We start from the raw sequence: 19947 nt of genomic DNA on the forward strand, positions 1-19947 counted from the left end.
GCCAGGTTTCCGAAAAATTGACTTGTTATACAGGGTTTCTTGCATCCTATCACAGACAGTGGGATAAAAATCTCAAGGCAAAACAAAAGTTTTCATCTACATTCAGATCTCAGACTGCCTTTCTCAAAGAGCGTCCACAACAGACCTCAGATCATGTAAACTGTCAGATTTTAGATCTTGCAAACATTAAGTTTAACAAAATATTAAATGTTTTTTGTATGTATATTTTTAGTAGATTGCTGCTTTTATAGTGGGTAAAACTACAATTTTTAAAGGCAGTATAAAGATAATGAGATTTGCCGAATAGTTTTAAAAAGATAAATCAGTGTGCAAATTTTTTGTCTCTATTTTGAATATTGAGTTGACATAACTCTGCAGCCTTTTAAAATACTTTTATACTTCATATGGTGATGACACCTACGTGACCAAAATTTTTTCAACGAAGTAAAAAAATTGTTTATCATATTTATATTGATTTAACAACATATTTAAAGTAAAAACAATCATGTTATTTTTGTTGATTTTAAATTTGTGTATCTTTGTTAACATGAGTGTCTGATCCACTGCCCTGTGCCACCAGTCCCCACATTCCAATCTGAAGTCCAGCACAAGTCTCGTTGCTGCTCCGCTTTTAGTGATTGATGTTTATTTGCTACCATTAGGCACTACCATGTATTTGACCTCCGACCCCTACCAGCAACCCGTAGAAACATCTTAAAACCAGATTCTCTAATCTCCTTGGGAAAAGCCCTAAATCCAGATTCTGGGCTCTCAAAGCAATCAACACCTTAAGGTGAAAGAGGGGAACCAGAGCAAGAAAGGCTGTGACCTATCCATCCATCTATCTATCTATCTATCTATCTATCTATCTATCTATCTATCTATCTATCTATCTATCTATCTATCTATCTATCTATCTATCTATCTATCTATCTATCTATCTATCTATCTATCTATCTATCTATCTATCTATCTATCTATCTATCTATCTATCTATCTATCTATCTATCTATCTATCTATCTATCTATCTATCTATCTATCTATCTATCTATCTATCTATCTATCTATCTATCTATCTATCTATCTATCTATCTATCTATCTATCTATCTATCTATCTATCTATCTATCTATCTATCTATCTATCTATCTATCTATCTATCTATCTACCACATTCGTTTGGTCAAAAGAAGCAGTTTTCCATGGTGAAGGAGAAATCAAAGCTTTCTGAACCACTGAACCAAAATGAATAGAATTGCATTGAGAGGTTCCGAGTTTTGAAGCATTTGACACTCTGAAGCTTGTGAAATCTGTTGACCAGATGACAAAATAGCATAAGAATGGAACAAAAAAGACCAGCATTTCATGAAAGACTCATGTATTTCCAGTCATGTGTAGCGTTGATGATTTCCAAAATCTGCTACTTTTATAATCAAAATGTAGTTGTCACATGGGGACATTTCATATATAAAATACTGTAAAGCAAACTTGCAAGATTAGGTTAAAAAATAAATTAGATCTTCAAAATACCAAATTTCATAAAAGAAACAGAACCATGAAATCATTATGCTACTGCTAAATTACAGTTTTTCTCAGTCACTTTAGTACAATTCTCAGATCAGAATTGAAGTTTGCAAATACGTGTGTGCATTTCTCAAAACAATGTGTACAAACAGCAAAACACTATGGATTTCTTGCAAAAGCCTGTAACTTGCTCAAAATCTTTAGTTCATCTCTCAAAACTAAGTCTTTATGTCATTGAACATGTCAGTGCCATCAGAATGTCAAGTCCTTGTGTCATTGTCTACGAACAAGACAGTCAAATTACTTAGTCATGTTGTCAATATAACTGTGTACTTTAGAGGGAGGTTCTGATGTAAACTATGGCTAAAGTTTTGATGACAATTATTGTTGTATGTCATACCAAAATAGAAAAAACCCACTGCAAACAGTAACACAAAGAGAAAAAAAAGATAGGACAATATTCTGTAGAACAGCAGGCAGTGCAGTAGGAATTGGTGTGGTCTTCCTACACCTCTGGTCGTTCCTGTATGTTAGGACACAAATTATCATCCACATCACAGTGAATATCCTCTCTTGCAATGCAGCGAAATATTTTTGTCACATTATGACAACCTGGTCAACCATTTTGCAGTTAATGACTCATACGATGAACTAATTACTAGGTGTTTTGAGGAGTAAGACTATTGCACAGTGAACTATATAACACATTTTGATCAACATGACATAAACAATTGATAATGTAGCAAAGAGAAGAAATTGTACATAATCATTTGCATGGATGTACCAAAGCAATTGCAACTTGTTCAAAGTAGTGAGAAACTGCTTATATGATGTGCAAAAGTGACATCATGATGTGAAGATAGAACAAATAGTTTTGGGAATTTCATTCTGATCTGAGAATTGTACTGAAGCGACTGAGAAAAACTGTAATATGTAAGCCTAAGAAATTGTTTTCGTTTTAAACAAATTTAAAGTGAAACAACACAAAACACAGCAACCACAACCCAAAATATAAATTAAAATGTGCAAAACAAGAAAAGTTGGTATTTATAATCACCACGTCTCAGCTTCAGTCAGTCATCATCTGCTCTGGTTTCAAGATACTCTCAGTTCTCAGGTGCATGTTGGAATTGGGACAGGTTCTAGGTGAAATAATTTTTTTGCACACTTTAGATCCTCAGAAGAGAAATGGAACCAGGATTTCCTCCTTTTGCTGGTGTCACAAATTTTCTTGATTTTAGATCTTTGTGTCTGTCTCTTTCTTGTGCTCAGTTCGTGTGCGGCAGCTTAGAGAGAGAAACTCATCACTTCTCTCTTAACACCACAAAGATAAGTGATGTCTCTCAATAAAAACAGACATATTGATAACTCTGCTCTGAATTAAAAAAGGCAGCGAATCAACGAAGGATGAAATTAAGTTTCATTTGGAAACTCGTGATTAAACGTAATCTGAAGCGAGCGCTCGATGCGCCACCATAGACTGTAAAAGCAGAAGACATAGATCATAAAAAATCCTAACAAATCCTTCATTATACAATTTTACTAGAAGTATCTAATTCTACAACCTCCTTTTTTCAGAGCGACTTTAAGAAACCCCTGTTGGTTATTTCATAATTTGCTATTATTTTTATTTCAGTGTTACATACACACTATGCACTCTAATTACAAGTGTCTAAAAGAGTATTTTTCAGGGAGAATCATTAGTTTCAATGCTGCTTCTTCCCAGTGCAGATGAAACCCAGATCCAGCAAGTTTGGAGAAAAAAAAGATATTACAAAGCTTCTCTTTTACATCCCTGACATGCAAAATATTTCCTCTTGAAGTTACCACACACTTCCTCTGACTGGTTAAAACCATAATTGGAAACAGACAGCTTGTCTACCTCTGAGTCACAGTCATCCGAAATATGCTTAAATCTTTATTATTAGTTTTCCTTCCAGGAGACCGATGGGCTTTTTTAAACTTCAGTCAACCTCTGTGGGAAAGTTGACTAAATGTTGACTCGAGAAAGTTTTTTACTTTTTGAGTTTGAATCTGATGTTTGTGTATGTGTCTCCTGAAGTATGCATGGGAAATTGCCCTTGCTGTCAGCTTAGGGTGGACAGTCTCTGTGAATAAATGCATGAATTTATGACCGTCTGCGTATATGATGAGTGTTTGTGTGGCATGGCAGTGGGGGCCTTTTTGACTTGTCAGTAGAAAACATTAGTGTCATGCCCTCACAAAACCCAACCGAAGGCCTTCTTTAGCTCCCCCCTCCTCCTCTTTAATTCAGCCCATCAACACTTCCTCTCTCAGCCTGTTAGTGTCAAACTGCATTTCCTCCCCGGCTTCAGCCACAGCGACTGGCTGCTTTCCGTCAAGTTTTGGGTTTCCCTGAAACAGCAAAGAGCTTCAAAGTCAATAACAGCTTTTTTAGATTTTCATTGACCCCAAAAATTCTTTCTCTATGGTGTTTTGAAGGTAATAAACGACTGACATTCTGTCTTTTAATTTTTGCCAAATAACCAAATTAAAAGATTTGTGTTTATTCTCCATCCATTTTCTAAACCTGTTCAAACCTGGGATGCTGGAAGTAATTCCAGCGGGGTACACATCAGAAGGTGAACATAAATATTGGTAGAACCCATGCCAGAGCTGGAGATGATAAATTGGTTAAGATGACTTTAAGTCATGATTTCCTTTCAGAATAAATTTGGAATGGACTTTTGCTAAAATAATAAATCTTGTTGCACTTGTTACTCATTTAATAAACTACTCAGAGGTTTCCTTCTAAAACACAGTGAGAAAACCCTAAAACATCAGTGGAAGTGTAGTTTTGGCAGAATGAAGGATGATCTGGTAAATAATCTTTTTTTTTGAAGACGCACTCCAATGAAAAGATGATGATGATGGAGGACATATATATATATATATATATATATATATATATATATATATATATATATATATATATATATATATATATATATATATATATATATATATATATATATATATATATATATATATATATATATATATATATATATATATATATATATAAAGAAAATTAAGCTTAAAATTGCATTTCTGAGAATTCTTTCAAAAAATTCAAAATCGTTGAGAGTCAGGAGCAGAAGAAAAGTGCAGTTGGAAAACGCCTGTAGCAGTGAAGTACGTGCTAAAATAGACAGGCCACAAGCTCCCTGCTCCGCTCCATTCCGATGCAAAGACTTGTAGACAAATAGATCCATAAACATCTTTGTTTTTCTTGTCCAAGCTGGCATCTGGATCAAAACTGCATGGTTGGATAGCTCCAATATTGCTCACCATTTTTGTTGCACCACTAATGTTATTAGGTTGTGATCTAACATTGAGCTAACCTTCAGTCTGTAAGTTAGCGAGAGGAGAGAGTGGAGAGGAGGAGAGAGTGTAAACAAAGGGATAATGGGAAACGAGTGCAGGCTTACTTCGTTCCAACAGCCAGAGGTGAATTTCTAATGAACTACTGCAGAAACTATGACCTTTTTTTGCAGCATCATAATTAAAAAACTTCTGAGAACCCTTTTGCGATAAATCAAAAGATGATTGGAGTGGGACTTTAAAAACACACACACAGTGACATTTACACTGCTCAGAAGATTGTTAGACAATAAAGGTTTTTCTGCATGTCAGACATCCAATGAGATAGCTTCTTGGAGGACCAGTGTTGGTTTTTCCTGCAACTTTCCCACACTTTAGATCCAAGCTAAAGGAGGAGGCGGAGACCAGTTTTATCCTAATTTATCACCAGGATGACCAGGAAAATTGTGAAGCACCAAAAAATGAAAAAAAAAATAAAATAAAAAAAATAAATAAAAAAACAGATGATGCATGTGAGGAGATGAAGCTGCAGCCTTTAACTCCCAGGCTTTTAAAGACTGTAGGACAGAAGGAGACCTTAGACTTTAAGTAGGAGAAAGGGGTATGGGAAAGACATTTTTACAATACAATGCTGGATTTATGTTTAAAATATAGATGACTCCCACTCTTACAATTCGACTGATGGGCAAAAGTTGAGATTGGATGCAATTAAATAATATTTCCTTCCTCTGAGATTCTGTGTTTCAGAAGAAAGCTGAGAAAAACCAAACTATAGATAATCAACCACTCAACAGTGGTTTTTGTGGTGAAACTGACTCTCTAATGACCCACCCTGTGCCCTGTGTCATTTTCTTTTGATGTGATCGCGCGGTGATGATCAGCGATCGGGCTGAGGTTGAGGTAAAGGTTTCTCAGCAGGCTCTTGTAATTACCGGCAGGACTGGCTCTGGCTCAGAAGTCCGGGGTTGTCTGGCTTTTATTTCCAGCTGCAGACGGACTGTAAAGTAACACTGCCAGTGCTGTCACCCAAAACCAAAGCTGCTCGTGTACAAAGCGGCCCGGGGCCCTGATTATCATTCTGTGTTGGGCATGTGAGCGACAGTTGCTCTGTTTTTACTTACAACCCCTCCCCTCCTTCCTTTAGCCTCCTCTCTCTTTGCTCTTTAACAATCTTTATGCACACATAAAAACAAAAAAACTGATGTCAAGTGTACACGCTTTATCTCAGACAAATCAGAGCCAGGTGCATCTGAATGTGAGAGATCTTATAAGGAAGATATTGCAAACATCTGCATGTCCTCATCACTTAGAGCCCCGTGTGACAGTAAAAGCCTGCAGAGGGGAACACTTGCTCTGCTGCAGAGTCACTCTCACAGTTGTGCTTTCATGGAATCGGAAAATGTCAATCTTTGTCCTATGGAGCTGAAGCTATTCTCTACTAAAAGCCACAGCTCTAACAGGAACATTCCCACATAGTAATTAAATGGTGGTTGTACTTGGGTGTGCATATTTTCAACTGTAAAGGTGGATTGTCCAGTTATAAAGCATTCTTGGAGCTAATGGAAACAACCGACTTTTGTGCGAGAAAATCAGGCAAATTACTGGTTTCAGTAACGACAGTAATATTTGGATCAAAGCTTTTATTTTCCCCTGTAAAGACCCACTTTGATCATCTTTTGATTTATAGCATGGAAAAATGCCACAAGAACAAGGTCAGAGGGGATTTTTCAACCTTTTTTTATTATTAACATCAACTGCAACATTTTTATTTTCTAAGCCGCTTTGTTCCTTTTGGGGTCACGGGGCTGCTGGAGCCTATCCATTCCACTTGTGGGCGAAGGCAGGGGACACCTTGGACAGGTTGCCAGTCTGTCGCAGGGACTACAACTACAGATATGCAGGATGATATTAAACATCTTTTGTAAACTTTTCAGTTCAATAATTCATGTTAGAAGATTTTTTTTCAATTTCTGTGTGTAAAAAAACGTTGAATAGAAATCTCTAAAAAATGTAACCCTTTACCTTCCAGTTATTTAACCACTTGAGAACTGAGCCAACATTTATCCTAACCCTCTACCCACGTAGTAACAGGGCCCAGGTTAAACAGCATTAACTACTGTGGTAATAGAACCCATAATGTGTTGTCCACACATGTGGATGCCAGGTCTTAAGAGGTTAAAACAAACACCTAATAAAAAAATAAGCTGTGAAACCAGTAATAAACAAAACAAAACTTGTAGTGTCTCAGACTCCGTGCAGCTCAACCTCCTTCCAGCGAGCTGCTCTGAAGTCTAACTTGCTTGTCTCCACCAGAACAAACTCTGGGGTCAAGGTGACATGACTTTTTGTTTCAACTTGCACAGAAAAAAAGAGAAAAACTCAACAGGGGCACATGTGTGGGAATTATCTGATGTAATTACATATCTTTACTGCAAATATTTTAGAAGTTTGCTCATGCTTTGAAATAGTTTTCTGGAAATATCTTACAGCAGACCTTGGCCCTAATCCCCTCGCATCTCTCTTTTTCTTCACTCTGCACGGTGTGGACATGTGTGGAACATTTCTTCCTGACTTCCCTGTCATGGTAAAACAGAAACATTCCCCTATTTTCTCCCTCAGTTAATGCGGGCCGATTCCTGCCGTGGATTTACACTCGCCTTTGTGTCACTGGCAAATATTTTGCTCCATCTCACAGCAGATCTGCCAAAGGACGACACTGAGCAGAAACGCCTCTTTACGCTCCTACAGAGACGGCGCATTTCAGCCTTTTGTCTTCTCTGCCCACTTCCAGCAGCTGCTTCAAACCTGCCCCCCTCCCTATTTTTTGTTTTTCACCTAGTTGCTTGGCATCATGGAAAGGCCCAATAGCATCACACACATTTCCTCCCTCTTTTCTGTTTCTTTTCTTTGCTGTTTACGTCCACAGCCTTGGAGAACTTGAACTACTTGACTTTCAACCTCATTCAGTTACTGTTACTGTTTTGAAAACGTTCTGTATTTGACTGTCTATCAGGTCTACAATTGATCCTACCACATTTCAAACTCTAAGTAATAGACCATTCCCATGCTTAGTTTGTTTTGTGTTTTGGCAGAAAAGACCACTCTAGCCTTCAACGGTGGCTCACTCTGGTGAGGGATGTCAACAAGAACTGTTCAGAGAGCAAAAGGTTTTAATCAGCGTCTTGCTAGGATACCCTCTTCTGGTTTCCAAAAGACTGTGGTCCCACATTTCCACAAATTTCATCACAGGACTTTCCCAAATCCAACAGACACTACAATCCTCATTATACAGACTCTATTGCACCACGATTTTCAGCTCCATGGTTTGCAAGAACATTGGCTGTGTTCAAATTCCTTCACTACTTAGTGCCATAGTGCATTCACCATTTTTCTGGGGTGTCCAAATTTACAATTCCAAAATCTTGTGCCTTAGAAATTTCACAGAAGTCGCTACGAAAGCTAGTGTTCATCAATGCGCACTAGATTGGCGAAAGTAGACCACAATGCTTTGCGTTTAATTTATTTTTCACAAACCATTCAAGTTTTTAGCTTCCGAACTCAGTATAAATAGTCTTCATAAAATGTTCATACAGTATGTCTATGTGGAGGATGAGCCTCTTTCGGTAGTTGATATCAGCCAAAAGTATGTGACCCCAAATGAAAGATTGCTATGTATGGACGTGGCAGAAATGTCTCTCCATAGCTATACAGCAGATGTTACAGCAGATTTACAGCAGATGACACTTAGTTTGGGCCTTTACCTTTTCAACACACTAAAGTCAAATCATCATACCGTTCTTACACCATAAACATGTTATTTGGGATTTTCCCCTGTGACAGCTATAGGCTCCAGCATTCCCCTTTTCATAATTTGAAGCAAATCAAAGTCTAGATCATGAGTCTACAGAGGTTTGACACTGAATGAACCACTTAAACTGGTTTCTTACGGACCGGAACCCAGCAAGACCTGCAAAGCCAAACTTCATAGTCTAGAAAAATACAAAATATTTATGTCTTTCTAACTGGTAAGCAATTCCTTCATAAACTGTAGCAAATCAACATTTAAAATCATGTTAATTGGATTTAATGATTGAAGAAAACCAATTCAAAAATTTATTTTGACTATTTATTTAAAAATTCTGTATGTGCAAATGCAATTAAGAAATTTGGGGTGTCATGGTTTGGGTTTCTTTGTATTGGTTTTCGCTTTCTGTCTTGTTTCTGTCATGTTCGAGTTCTGCTTCCTGTTATATTTTGAAAGGTTTACTGTTATGTCATGATTTTGAGTTTTACTTCCCGAGTCCCAATCTCTCCTGATCATGTTCACCTGTGTCTTGTCAGTGCTGTTTGTATTTAAGTCTTGTCTCTGCCTTCCTCTTGTGCTGGTCCATTAACGTCTCTTCCCTGACTCCCTTCTGCCATGTTGTCATGTTATGCCCACAGTAAGTTTAGGTTTGTTTTCCTGCTCTGGAGTGCTTTTTATTAGTTTAATAAACCCCTTGGCCTGGAACTGTGTGCCACCCGTCTCTGCATTTTGGGTTCTTCATGCTCACCAGCCCCCCCAACCTGACAGTTTAACCAGAAACTAGACACTGTTGAGCAGCAGACGATGAGAAAATTTGCTTTAAAATACAATAAACAGCTCCGACAGTAAACCTTTAGCTATCATTTTGCTCAGTTATGTCATGTCTGCATTTGGAGAAACAGTAAAACATCACAAGGCCTTTGGATCTGGTGTAATGTCAGCCGTAGAAAAAAAAATAAAAGTGGTTTATTTTGCTATTACACGATCATCACAGTTTAAAAATCTAAACATAAAAAAGGATAAATAATAATTAACCTAAATTACATTAATATTATTTATTCCAATTATTCATTTTTTTTCTTTGAAGCTAAAGAGCCACAATGGAGGGATCAAAGAGCTGCATGTGACTCAGGTTTCAAACCGGTGCTCTACAAGATGAGAGTGGCACAAAAAGGCTCAATTACTAAATCTTTATAAAAATGTTTTTACATTTTATTTTTACAAAATGAAAATCAAAACATTTTAAAATGAAGATACAGTTCTTTGGAGGTAGTTTTATATTTTACACTTGATGTGATTAAAAATGCATTTGCTTTAATTTCCTTTTATTCAGTTCACCGTTTTGTTTTTTCCCCTTCATGATTTCGTATCATCTTAGTATGACAAAAAAATTAAAACATATAAAAAATGTATTTTAATACAAGATTGCATTTTCTGTATATAAACTATAGAGGCTCATACTGCAGTGAAAACCTGATTATAGTGTTTCTACATTTAAATATTACCTTTTATCAGAACGGTGACGCACTAAGTCACATTACAGCAAAACAAGGCAAACAATCTAAAATCTTTTATTCACATAGAAATTAGTGTTTTTATTGGTATTTAGATAGGTTTTTGATCTGAAATCTGTGTTATGTTTTCCAACAACACCCGGAGTTTTTGGCCTTGTAGAGTTCCCTAATTCTTATATTATAGAAACAAGTTGAATAAATAATGAAGATGACATGTTAAAGTTCAAGAGAGTCTCCTATCTTCATCTGCTTCACAGGATCCGGTATAACTTGAGTCAACACAAAGTTTAAAAGACACAAGAAAACAAGAGACAGTCTGCATGAAACTAACAGCTATAATCAAGACAACGGAGGTCTTGTTGAAGTTGGAGGTATGGCAAGATGTATTTATGCATCGAGTCACAGTCTTTCGTGTCACACTGAATTGTTTTCCTGTCACTGGAAAGTATCCCTGCCATGTGGGTGGGGCTTGTGGCAGCAAAAAAGCCTTTAAGTCCCACTCCAATCATCTTTTGATTTACTTTAAGCATGCTCAGTGATCTTTTAATTATGATTATGCCATTTTTAGCCAAAAAAAAAACCTATCTAGGTTTTCTGGGACATAGTTTCTGCAGAGCGGCAGTAGTTAATCAGAAATTCACCTATAAGTTCAGTTGTGAGACGGATTGTTGGCATGAAGCAAGCCTGTCCTCCTCCCTTCCTCCCTTTTTTTAGACTCTCTCCCTCTAGCTTACACACCCTCACCACTCCAACTACCGGTGCAACAAAAATGGTGAGCAATATTGGTACTATCCAGCTGTACAGTTTTGAGCCAGATGCCAGCACAGAGGGGAAAAAACAAAGACGTTCATTAATGTACTTTTTCAAGTGGATGCATCAGAATGGAACGGAGCAGAGAGCTTGTGGCCTGCCGATTGTAGCACCTATGTCATAGCATCAGGCTTTCTCCAACTGCATTTTTTTCGTCCTGATTCACAATGTTTTGAATTTTTTTAAAAATTCCTCAGAAATTTAAATTTGAGATCAATCTTCTTTATATATGTCCTCCATCATGAGAGAAGTGCTACAAGAACATGTTAAAAATACAATTTTGCCGTAGATAGGGTACCGTTCCGTGTTCTCTGTTGTTCTGTACATCCTCCTCTGTGGTTCTAACTGAGCCAAGTCAGAATTTAAAATCAGTGGATTGTGTTTGCTTTATTTCATTGCAGTAAAACATGTGTATGTCTCAACATCTCCAGAGAGCAATTTATGTTTTCATTCTAATGTTTTTAGACACACAAAAAACTAAAGACACAAACTAAGCTGGAGAATTTTTAAAAATTAGCTTGGATGTAAAGAAACAAAACCCAACAAAAAATAATTGGAACCTCCCTCCTAAGCCCAAATAACTTTTACCAAGTTAGAATGTTAAACTTGTTTTTCTTATATTAATTTTTGAAACACCAAAATCCTTGACGTTTGTGTCAGTTTGGATACATTTTGCAGCTTAAATGTGACATAAAGATACTTAAGTGCATAAATGATAGAATTCAATTCTTCAAAAAGAAAAACATGTTTATTTATTAGCAGGACATTATTAGTTTAATGTAGTTTCTCAGAGATCAGTGAGTCTGTGCATCAAATACCAAGTAGATCTAAATCTCCACCAGACTGAAGTCGTCAATGTTTTTCAGTGGAGCCTCATCAGGATGATGCAGTTACATTCCGATTATCTTGAAGATGAGGGGGGGAGAGTCTGTCAGAGCCACTACCTGCAGCCACAGGACTCCACCACCATGTCCTCATACTGTTTGTAGACCACATTATTCCCTGAGTCGATGTACAGGATGCTGATGGGGCTGAGTTTGGATGGGGCACAGCAGCTGGGGGGCATGTTGCTGGGGTTCATTGAATTCATCAGAGTCTGGATGATGGCGTGGTTCGTGGGCTCCAGGTGCGAGCGCAGGGGGAAGTCACACACCCCCTCACAGTGGTAAGCTTCATAATCCAGGGGGGCTATGATCCAGTCATCCCACCCCAGTTCTCGGAAGTTGACGTGCAGCGGCTTCTTGCTGCACCTGGACCTGGACCTCCTGCCGTGCCTCTTCCCGTGCCGGCCCCCGGGCGCAGCCCTCCTACGTTTCCTGCTGGCGGTGGTGGCGAGGGCCCTTTCTTTTGTCCTCCTGTGGAGATCCAGCAGCGCTCTGCCCTCTCTTCTCTCACTGAAGAGGTTCTGCCTAATCTTGGACCTGGTGAAGACCACTAGGATAGCTTTCTTCTGCTGAAGCCTCCCGTGCCGGTGGAGGCCCAAATGGTGCAGGTCCAGCTCCCTCTCAGGCTTGTCCAGCACAGCTCTCAGCTCCAGACAGAGCTGCTTCCCCCGGTGCTCTTTGAATATTTTCAACACATCCAACACCTTCCACGTCGGGCCACTGGAGTCCTGGAGGTCCAGGGTTTTGGAGCTGAGCAGCTGCTTATCATGGCAGGAGAGGAGTTGGATGTCAACCGGCTCTGTTTCCGGAATCCGGAAATTCCCAGACACTTTGGTGTATATCCTGAGTTCTGTTCCCAACACCTCTGCTTTTCTAGGGAGGCTTGAAACATCGAACAGATACTGCTGTCTCCTCAGAGGGGAGAGTGGGAGGTCATCTGTGGAAAGAATTAAACGGAGTCAGGCACATTCTCATGGAGATCATCTACATACCTTAGAGACGTGAAGTCTGGCAGGAAAAAAAGTCCCTCTTATTTCTGGACCATGTCTAATGGAGGCCATATAATGAGTCAAGTGCAGATCCTGGCAAACACGTACCTTGCCCACTGTCCACAAAACTTGTGACAGTGTTTGCAGCCTTTGAGGAGCTGAAAAAGCTGGCGTTGAGTCCCAGTTTCTCTGCTGTGGAGAAGGTTTTATAAATCGACAGCATGTAGTCATGAGGTTGCACTAAGTCTTTGGAGGGACGTCTGAAGTTTAGGGAAGAAGATGAGTAAAAGTCTTTTACATATTCGGACGCATCCAGAAGCTCCACCACCGTGTTGCTCCTCTGGACAGATGGGGGGTAAACAGACCGGAAACAGGGGATCGCCCAAACAAACAGCAGCAGGGTGAAGTGACAGTACCCCATCCTTAGCTGGGACCGGTGGACTGTAGCTGGATGCATCCGCTCTGAAGCAAGTGTCTCCTCCGCAAGAGCGGAAAACGGGCAAAGTTACATGAATAAGAACGGAGAACACGCCCTCTCAAGACGTGGACGGCGCAAATTGAAGTGTCGCTCTGTCGGGTTACGTCCAAGAAAAAAAAGTGTTCATGCTTTCCTGTCACAGAAATGCCGTAACTAATATTTCCATCTTGAAACTGCTTAAATATGTAGTTTTTAAAAAATCAAAACATTCCCAAAAGCACCCATTAGTGAGCTATATGACGCCCTCTAGCGGACAAAGACCATGCAAATGTGATTAAAAAGAAACCGTTCATCTGTGCCCTTCAGGACCATGGACAGAGTCCTTATCCATCAGAAAATTAATTTTAAAAAAGCACATCGAGAAAGCTTTAAAATGTAGGATTTATTGAAAGCAGAATTTAGTATTTAACCATCTGTAAAGTGCAACAGCTACCTTTCTGCAAAATGCTAAAAATGTAAATTAAGCTACTGATTAAAGTGCATTACATGCCTCTTTGTTTTACATTTTAAGACATTTTTGAGTCTCATCCCACATTTTGATTTACATAAAATATTCAAAACCTGCAGTTGAGGCAAAAAAGACAAATTCTTTTATGTTTTGGCCGCATCACAGTTAATCAAGGTGTCCGGATAAAAGCTGGGGTAACATGACTTTATCTTGATTGCAATTAGAGAGAAAAACATGAAAAAATGAGTACTCGCCAGCCTTGACAAACAGACAAGTTAAAGTCAAGGTAGATCTCTTTGTATTAGATTAACATTGCAGTTTTCAAAGATATTTCAGAAGTAATAACTCGGATAAAATTGAATATTAATTCAAATTACAACTCAACACACATGACAATAGTGACATAGTCAAAGACAATACAATTAATTTCCAAAACAAAAACGACTACACAAGGTTTAGAATCTATCCTTGGTCACAATCTAGCATGTGCATCATGTATTATGTTTTTTTAAGGCAGAACCTCAGAACCAGAAGTAATTACATACCCAGAAGAATCCCACACACATATTACCCTCTTATTATACATTTGGGTACAAGGCATGCTGTTGATCAAATTGATAGAGGAAGTGTTAAAACGTATTTACCTGAGAATAAAAATCGAAAACAGAAAGTAACTATAAAGTTTTTTCCTAAAAGCAAATCAAAGTAGAGTCATCCTTCATTAAACCTTTTAGAGGAGGAACCATTAACATATGGGGATGCTGCCTGAGCAGCAGGCCACCTCGTAGATGATGCTGATGAGACACAGACTGCCAGCAGTTAGGGCCGGGCCGGAGTTGAAGATGCTTTCATCGGTGGTGGACTGCTGCCTAGTGGTGGTGATCAGCGGGGGCATGGTAGTGGGCATATTCTTCACAGAGAAGGCTTTTGATCTGGAGCTCCACTCCTTCAAAGTAAACACCATCGTGAGGTTTTCACCTGCAGAGAGAAGACCAAACAGTCACTGTTGGTGCACCTGACTTGACATTTGTATGTAAAAGAGAATTGCACACACCACTGTTGAGAATAGACAGATCAGTGAAGTTAGCCCAACAGGTTTTGAATAGAATGGTGGTGTTGCCCTCCAGCCCGTCCACTATGTGCCCACTGGAGTTTTTCAGACTGGCTGTTACAGTGAGAGATGTCACTCCCACTGAGACACAATTACCCTGCAGACAGCAGAAGAGATACTCAGAGACAGCACAAACTAAATATCTTTTATGTGGATTTTCAACATTTCAAGGTAGTTAGAAATTCTTCAAATAAAATTGATAAAAATGTTTAGAAAACAATGCTAATATAGACTTTAGAGACTTGTCAAGAGTGGAATCCAAGTGCAGAATCAAAACAGGCATTTAGCAGATTTTTGTTTAGCTCAGAATCCACAAAAATATTGAATTCTCACAATCTAAATGTATTATCTTATCATTATCCCAGTCTGTTTAAATTTTATATCTGTTTTAGTCTTAGTATGAGATTATTGAAACTTTTTGTCTAAATAAATGACATGAAAGTAATAAATAAAAATGAAAATATGAATAAATATATACATATATGAATAAATACGAAAAGAAAGCATTTACATAGACTTGTACAAAAAACAGTCAATAAGCAAACAAAGAAAGTCCTCTCCAACGTGCATCAGCCCCCTAACTCCCAGTTGAAAGCATTGGCTCTAACAGAAACCGTGCAGTCAAGCTCATCCACCTGCTCATCCAAAGCCATCAGTGATGGCTGCTGGTAAAGAGGTCCAACAAACTCTCCGGCGATGGGCTCCTCCACCAGCAGCAGGCTGGACACGCTGGACACGTAATTTGCTTTAGGTTCCTCTCTTGTGACGTCTTCTGATGCCACCTGAACATTAAAAAAAAAAAGAATCCAAATGAGAAAGAACTTTTTTATGACTGTGCAAAAATAAAAATAAAATCCATGCTTAATTCAACTAACGACATATTGTTTTTATTTAAAGACCTGCGGTTTTTGCAGATCGGCAGGAATTCATCAATATTCACCTCTGAGGTGTGGGTGGGATTCTCTGTTCGTAAGTAAGGCTGCACTAAATTCCCATCATCCCTTTGTTTACACTCTCTTGCTATCTTATTACAAGCATGTTGGGTGGGACGGGCGTTTTCCCAGCTCACCTCATTCCAGCTGGGGTCTGAGGATGGGGGAGGGGGGGGAATGATGCCCATTGAGGACACATTAAAGCCAATGGACTGACTGAGGTTTCCAGAAACTGCAGCTTGACCCAGGTTGTCAGCAATGTTCTTCAACAGAGTAAAGTCCTCCTCATCTGCAAAAACAACAACAAAACACAGCAAGCACAGATGACTGATTCTCATTCCTGCAAGTCGGTTCCATTCATCATCTGTTTCACTCGCTGTCTCCACCAACCATTAGTGGCGTTGGTGGTCTGCTGCACGGGAGGTTTCTTGATCTCCACATTGACCGTTAGGCCCGTGGCTCTCTTCCTGCGCCGCGCACCTCCGCCCTCTCTGATCACACTGGTGATACGAATCATATTTGGTGGAACTTTGAGGAACGTGGCCAGATTCTGGATGAGGTTTCCACCAAAGAACTCCTCCTCAGACATAGCAGGCATGTTAAAGGCCAGGACAAGAACCGGAGAAGTTCTTATCTCCACTGGCGTGGAGCCCCTCAGCAGGACCCTCAGCATCTTGTAGTCTTGATCAAAATAGTTACTGCCCAGGGTGGAGTTCATCTTGGGAACAAACTCATCTAAAAATAAGCAAAAAGCAGGACAAGTCTTTTGATTTATTTACCTTTTTTTTAAACTCTAGACTCTCACAAATATAGCAGAAAAAAGAAAGTTTAATTTATTTTGTAATAAGTATGATGATTTGAAGATTAAACAGAAAATAAAAACAGATTGGGTGCAATTTCTAAACCTGGAGCAAACAATCATATAGTTAAAGAAAAAATAATAGGAGAATAGTGACTTTTATGGACATAGAACAAGATAAAAACAATGAAAAAATATTTAAATAGGATCAAATATTATATTTACATGTGAGGATTACAGTAACCTCCTGATAAGGAGGACCAGCTTTCACTTACTTGCAATGATTGGTTCTGATAGGATGTAGTCAGTTTTATCCCCATTCCACACAGCGTTGTTTGGAGCGACCAGATTGTTGTCAACATAAACATCCAACCTCTGAGGTTTGGAGTAAAAGACCGACACCAAGACACTCTGCACAAATTCAAAAGAGAAAATCTGTTTTATAAAACAACTAAACAGAGTGGAAAAAATTAAATATGTCCTTTTCTTCAGGAGATTCAGAGCGGCGCAGCATTTAGCTTGAGACCTGACCTCGGAGGGACTGGCGTCCAGCATCATGAGGCGGAGTTTCTGTGGGCTGACACTGGTGAAGTACACGTCGTATGAGTGACCTGTGGCCATGATGCCGTGGAACAGGGACACTCGCTTCTGGCAGGTGTAGCCTGCACACCAACCATGATCCTGGGGACCTGCACACAAACATTCAAATCACTTTCTATTTGAGTCATTTAATGAATTTGACAAGCATACCGTTGATCAAATCCACATAGCCATCTCCAAGTACAGCCACTGGGGACAGACGCCTGGTCTCCGTGTCCGCGTCAAGACTCTCAATCACCACCATCCTATAGTTGAGCCCAAAGCACTTGTAGCTCTGCCAGGAGCTCATGTAGGTGCAGTTCTTCCTGATAACACCTGAACACAACATTTAAAGTTATTCATTAAATAAAAAGGGTCAAATGAAGCTTGTCCAAGAATTTCAGTTGACCTTTGCAGGAGTTCTTAGAGCCCGGCTATTGAACTAACATGACTAAATCTTAATATTTTAATTAAATTCAGTGTTAAGTATTAAGTATTTAAAAAAATACGTTTAAGGTAATTATTGAAAGAGGAAATCTGATGCTTTATATCCAAGTTTAGCAAAACAAAAAATGGAATCCTATTTTTCAATTAAGATGGTAATATAACCCAATACATGATGATCCCCAAATTTGATGTTCTATCGATATTTTGTTATACAAATATTTGCTTAATGTTTTCGCTTGGCATAAAAACACAATACTTCACTGAGATTTGGATCAATGTTTCTAGTGCAAGCAGGTTTCATGGAGCTTTTATTTTGAAAGGTGTGCATGGCTGCCATTTTTCATCCAGATCTTTAAAGGTTTGAAGAAAGGGGAACTGATTTCATTTTTCTTTGTGGGTGGATTGAAAAAAGCAGAGTTGGTGGTTGTTAGTAAAATTTTGTCTTTTTTTTCATAGCAAAACATTTTTAGTGGAAGAGAATCATTAGCTACACTAGATTATTCGACTTGCTACATCAATTAACAAGCCCTGAAAATGAAGTTTTCATTTGGGATAATCTACTCTAAATAAAATGTTTAAAAAAACAATTTTCAGTTACCTTTATAAGGAGCAACCTGTTCAACTGGAATTCGGCTGCCATTGAGCGCTGTCAACATAACTTTGGGGATACGATAGTCACCCAGCCCCCTCCTGGGGTCTCCTCCCCACTCGTACTCAGACTGAGGCACCACAGCTCCTACTGCCCCCAGGAACGACCCATCCAGATCTTTTAGCAAAGTTTTCTTCTTGGCATCACAGTCCATGTCCACACAGTCAGCTGGGTTCGCTTTGCTAGAAAAAACAGAAACACTTGTTTTTAGGTATAAAGGATAAAAAATCTAACAAAAATATATATTTTCTCCAGCTCAAGTTGTTTGTGTCCTATTTGTGTCAGATTGTTGCTGTAAAAGTAACAGAAATCCAAAAGCAATTACCCCACATCGGGTCTGTGAACAAACACTTTGCTCTGCTCAATGCTGTTGATCATCTTTATCCCTGAAACTTCAACCGGATGCTGCAGGTCCTCATTGATCGGGTTAGTGATAAACATAGCATCCTTTTCACCAGAGCAGATTTCATTGAAATTGACAAATGTTGTGTCTAAAAACAAGGTCAAAAAGAAGAAAATTAGCACCGACTTGTTCAGAAAAGTTCCCAACCCTAAATGAAAGTCACTCACCTCTGACTGTCATCAGTCCTTTAATGGCATTGTAGTTCATGTTCAGATGGTGAGGTTTAAAGGGAGCGGTGTTGTGTCCAGAGGCAAAATTGGGCCAACAGATTCCAGATCTGCCCCCTGTGACAAATCAGAGAATTTGTTTGGATCAGCTTTAGTTAGGATTAGCTCAAACAGCCCGAATGTGTTTAAAAAAATTGAGTTTTCCACAAAATACAGGGGCGTGGAGCATTAATGTAGATTACAGAATAGAATAGAATAGAATAGAATAGAATAGAATAGAATAGAATAGAATAGAATAGAACATTTTTGATCCCGCAGTAATAACAGTACATTTTCTTTTCAGGTGCGTTTCATGACATTTAAGGTCATCTTATAGGGAGTTGATCTGCATAGATTGATTCTTGGAGCACTGCTATTTGTTTGACATTACCAACTATCATCGTTCAGTATTAAACTAGAGCTTTGAATTTTTTTGCAGATGATAATTTGGTTTGGTATAAACTGTAAAAAAAGCAACAAAAAAAAACTCCCTTAAATGTCTTGAAATAAAACTTACTATTATGTACTGTTATTACTGCGGGATCAAGTTTTACAAGTTGGTCGTTTTTTAATATTTTATCTAACTTTGAGATTAATAATGACAAAAAACCCCAGAGTTTATGTTTTTTCTGTAGTTAAGTGTTTTTTGAGATGCTTAAAAAATAAATTACTGCTGCCTGGGCAATTGAAGACACTGCAGGCCAAAGAAATAATAAATTTTTTGAACAGCAACAGCTCCTGTCTGGTGTAATCCTAAACATTTTAATATATTTTATTTCATAGACCAAAAATTCATTTGCAAACATTTTTTTTAGAGAAAAATGGAAGCATTTTTTACTTTACTCCTTAAAAAAGATTATGTAGGTTATGTGTCATAAATTTGGAACCAGCTCGAATGCCACATGAGATCACTTTTTGAATCAGCTTTTGCCATGTTTCTCGTGTTTGGATCTGACCCTTAACATTTGCAGCCTGGAGTGTTTACTTTATTTATATTTCATAGATCTATATCTACATCCTCAGCA

At 38.5% G+C, this 19947-nt stretch overlaps 2 protein-coding genes across 3 annotated transcripts in view; both read right to left on the bottom strand.

Annotated features, from left to right (window-relative positions):
• Nucleotides 1–11563: 11563 nt before the first annotated feature.
• Nucleotides 11564–13392, bottom strand: gdf6 (growth differentiation factor 6). Its single transcript, XM_004074086.4, has 2 exons — nucleotides 12979–13392; nucleotides 11564–12818 (listed from the first exon to the last, which is right to left on the bottom strand). The coding sequence occupies exons 1-2, from the start codon at nucleotides 13325–13327 to the stop codon at nucleotides 11938–11940; spliced, it is 1230 nt and encodes a 409-aa protein (XP_004074134.1). The 5' UTR covers nucleotides 13328–13392; the 3' UTR covers nucleotides 11564–11937.
• A 319-nt stretch (nucleotides 13393–13711) lies between these two features.
• The window catches only part of pkhd1l1 (PKHD1 like 1), a 43090-nt gene continuing 36854 nt past the window's right edge, over nucleotides 13712–19947 (bottom strand). For both annotated transcript variants that reach the window (XM_011481025.3, XM_023959979.1), the window contains 11 exons: nucleotides 18884–19000; nucleotides 18639–18804; nucleotides 18263–18495; nucleotides 17389–17553; nucleotides 17170–17327; nucleotides 16914–17049; nucleotides 16230–16574; nucleotides 15977–16128; nucleotides 15543–15689; nucleotides 14851–15004; nucleotides 13712–14774 (listed from right to left, as the gene is read on the bottom strand). In XM_011481025.3, coding sequence (XP_011479327.1) covers nucleotides 14542–14774; nucleotides 14851–15004; nucleotides 15543–15689; nucleotides 15977–16128; nucleotides 16230–16574; nucleotides 16914–17049; nucleotides 17170–17327; nucleotides 17389–17553; nucleotides 18263–18495; nucleotides 18639–18804; nucleotides 18884–19000 — 2006 coding nt within the window. In that variant the 3' untranslated portion in view covers nucleotides 13712–14541. The remainder of the gene's footprint in view (nucleotides 14775–14850; nucleotides 15005–15542; nucleotides 15690–15976; nucleotides 16129–16229; nucleotides 16575–16913; nucleotides 17050–17169; nucleotides 17328–17388; nucleotides 17554–18262; nucleotides 18496–18638; nucleotides 18805–18883; nucleotides 19001–19947) is intronic.

This window comes from Oryzias latipes, chromosome 11 (genome assembly GCF_002234675.1).
Source record: "Oryzias latipes chromosome 11, ASM223467v1".
Classification (NCBI taxonomy): domain Eukaryota; kingdom Metazoa; phylum Chordata; class Actinopteri; order Beloniformes; family Adrianichthyidae; genus Oryzias; species Oryzias latipes.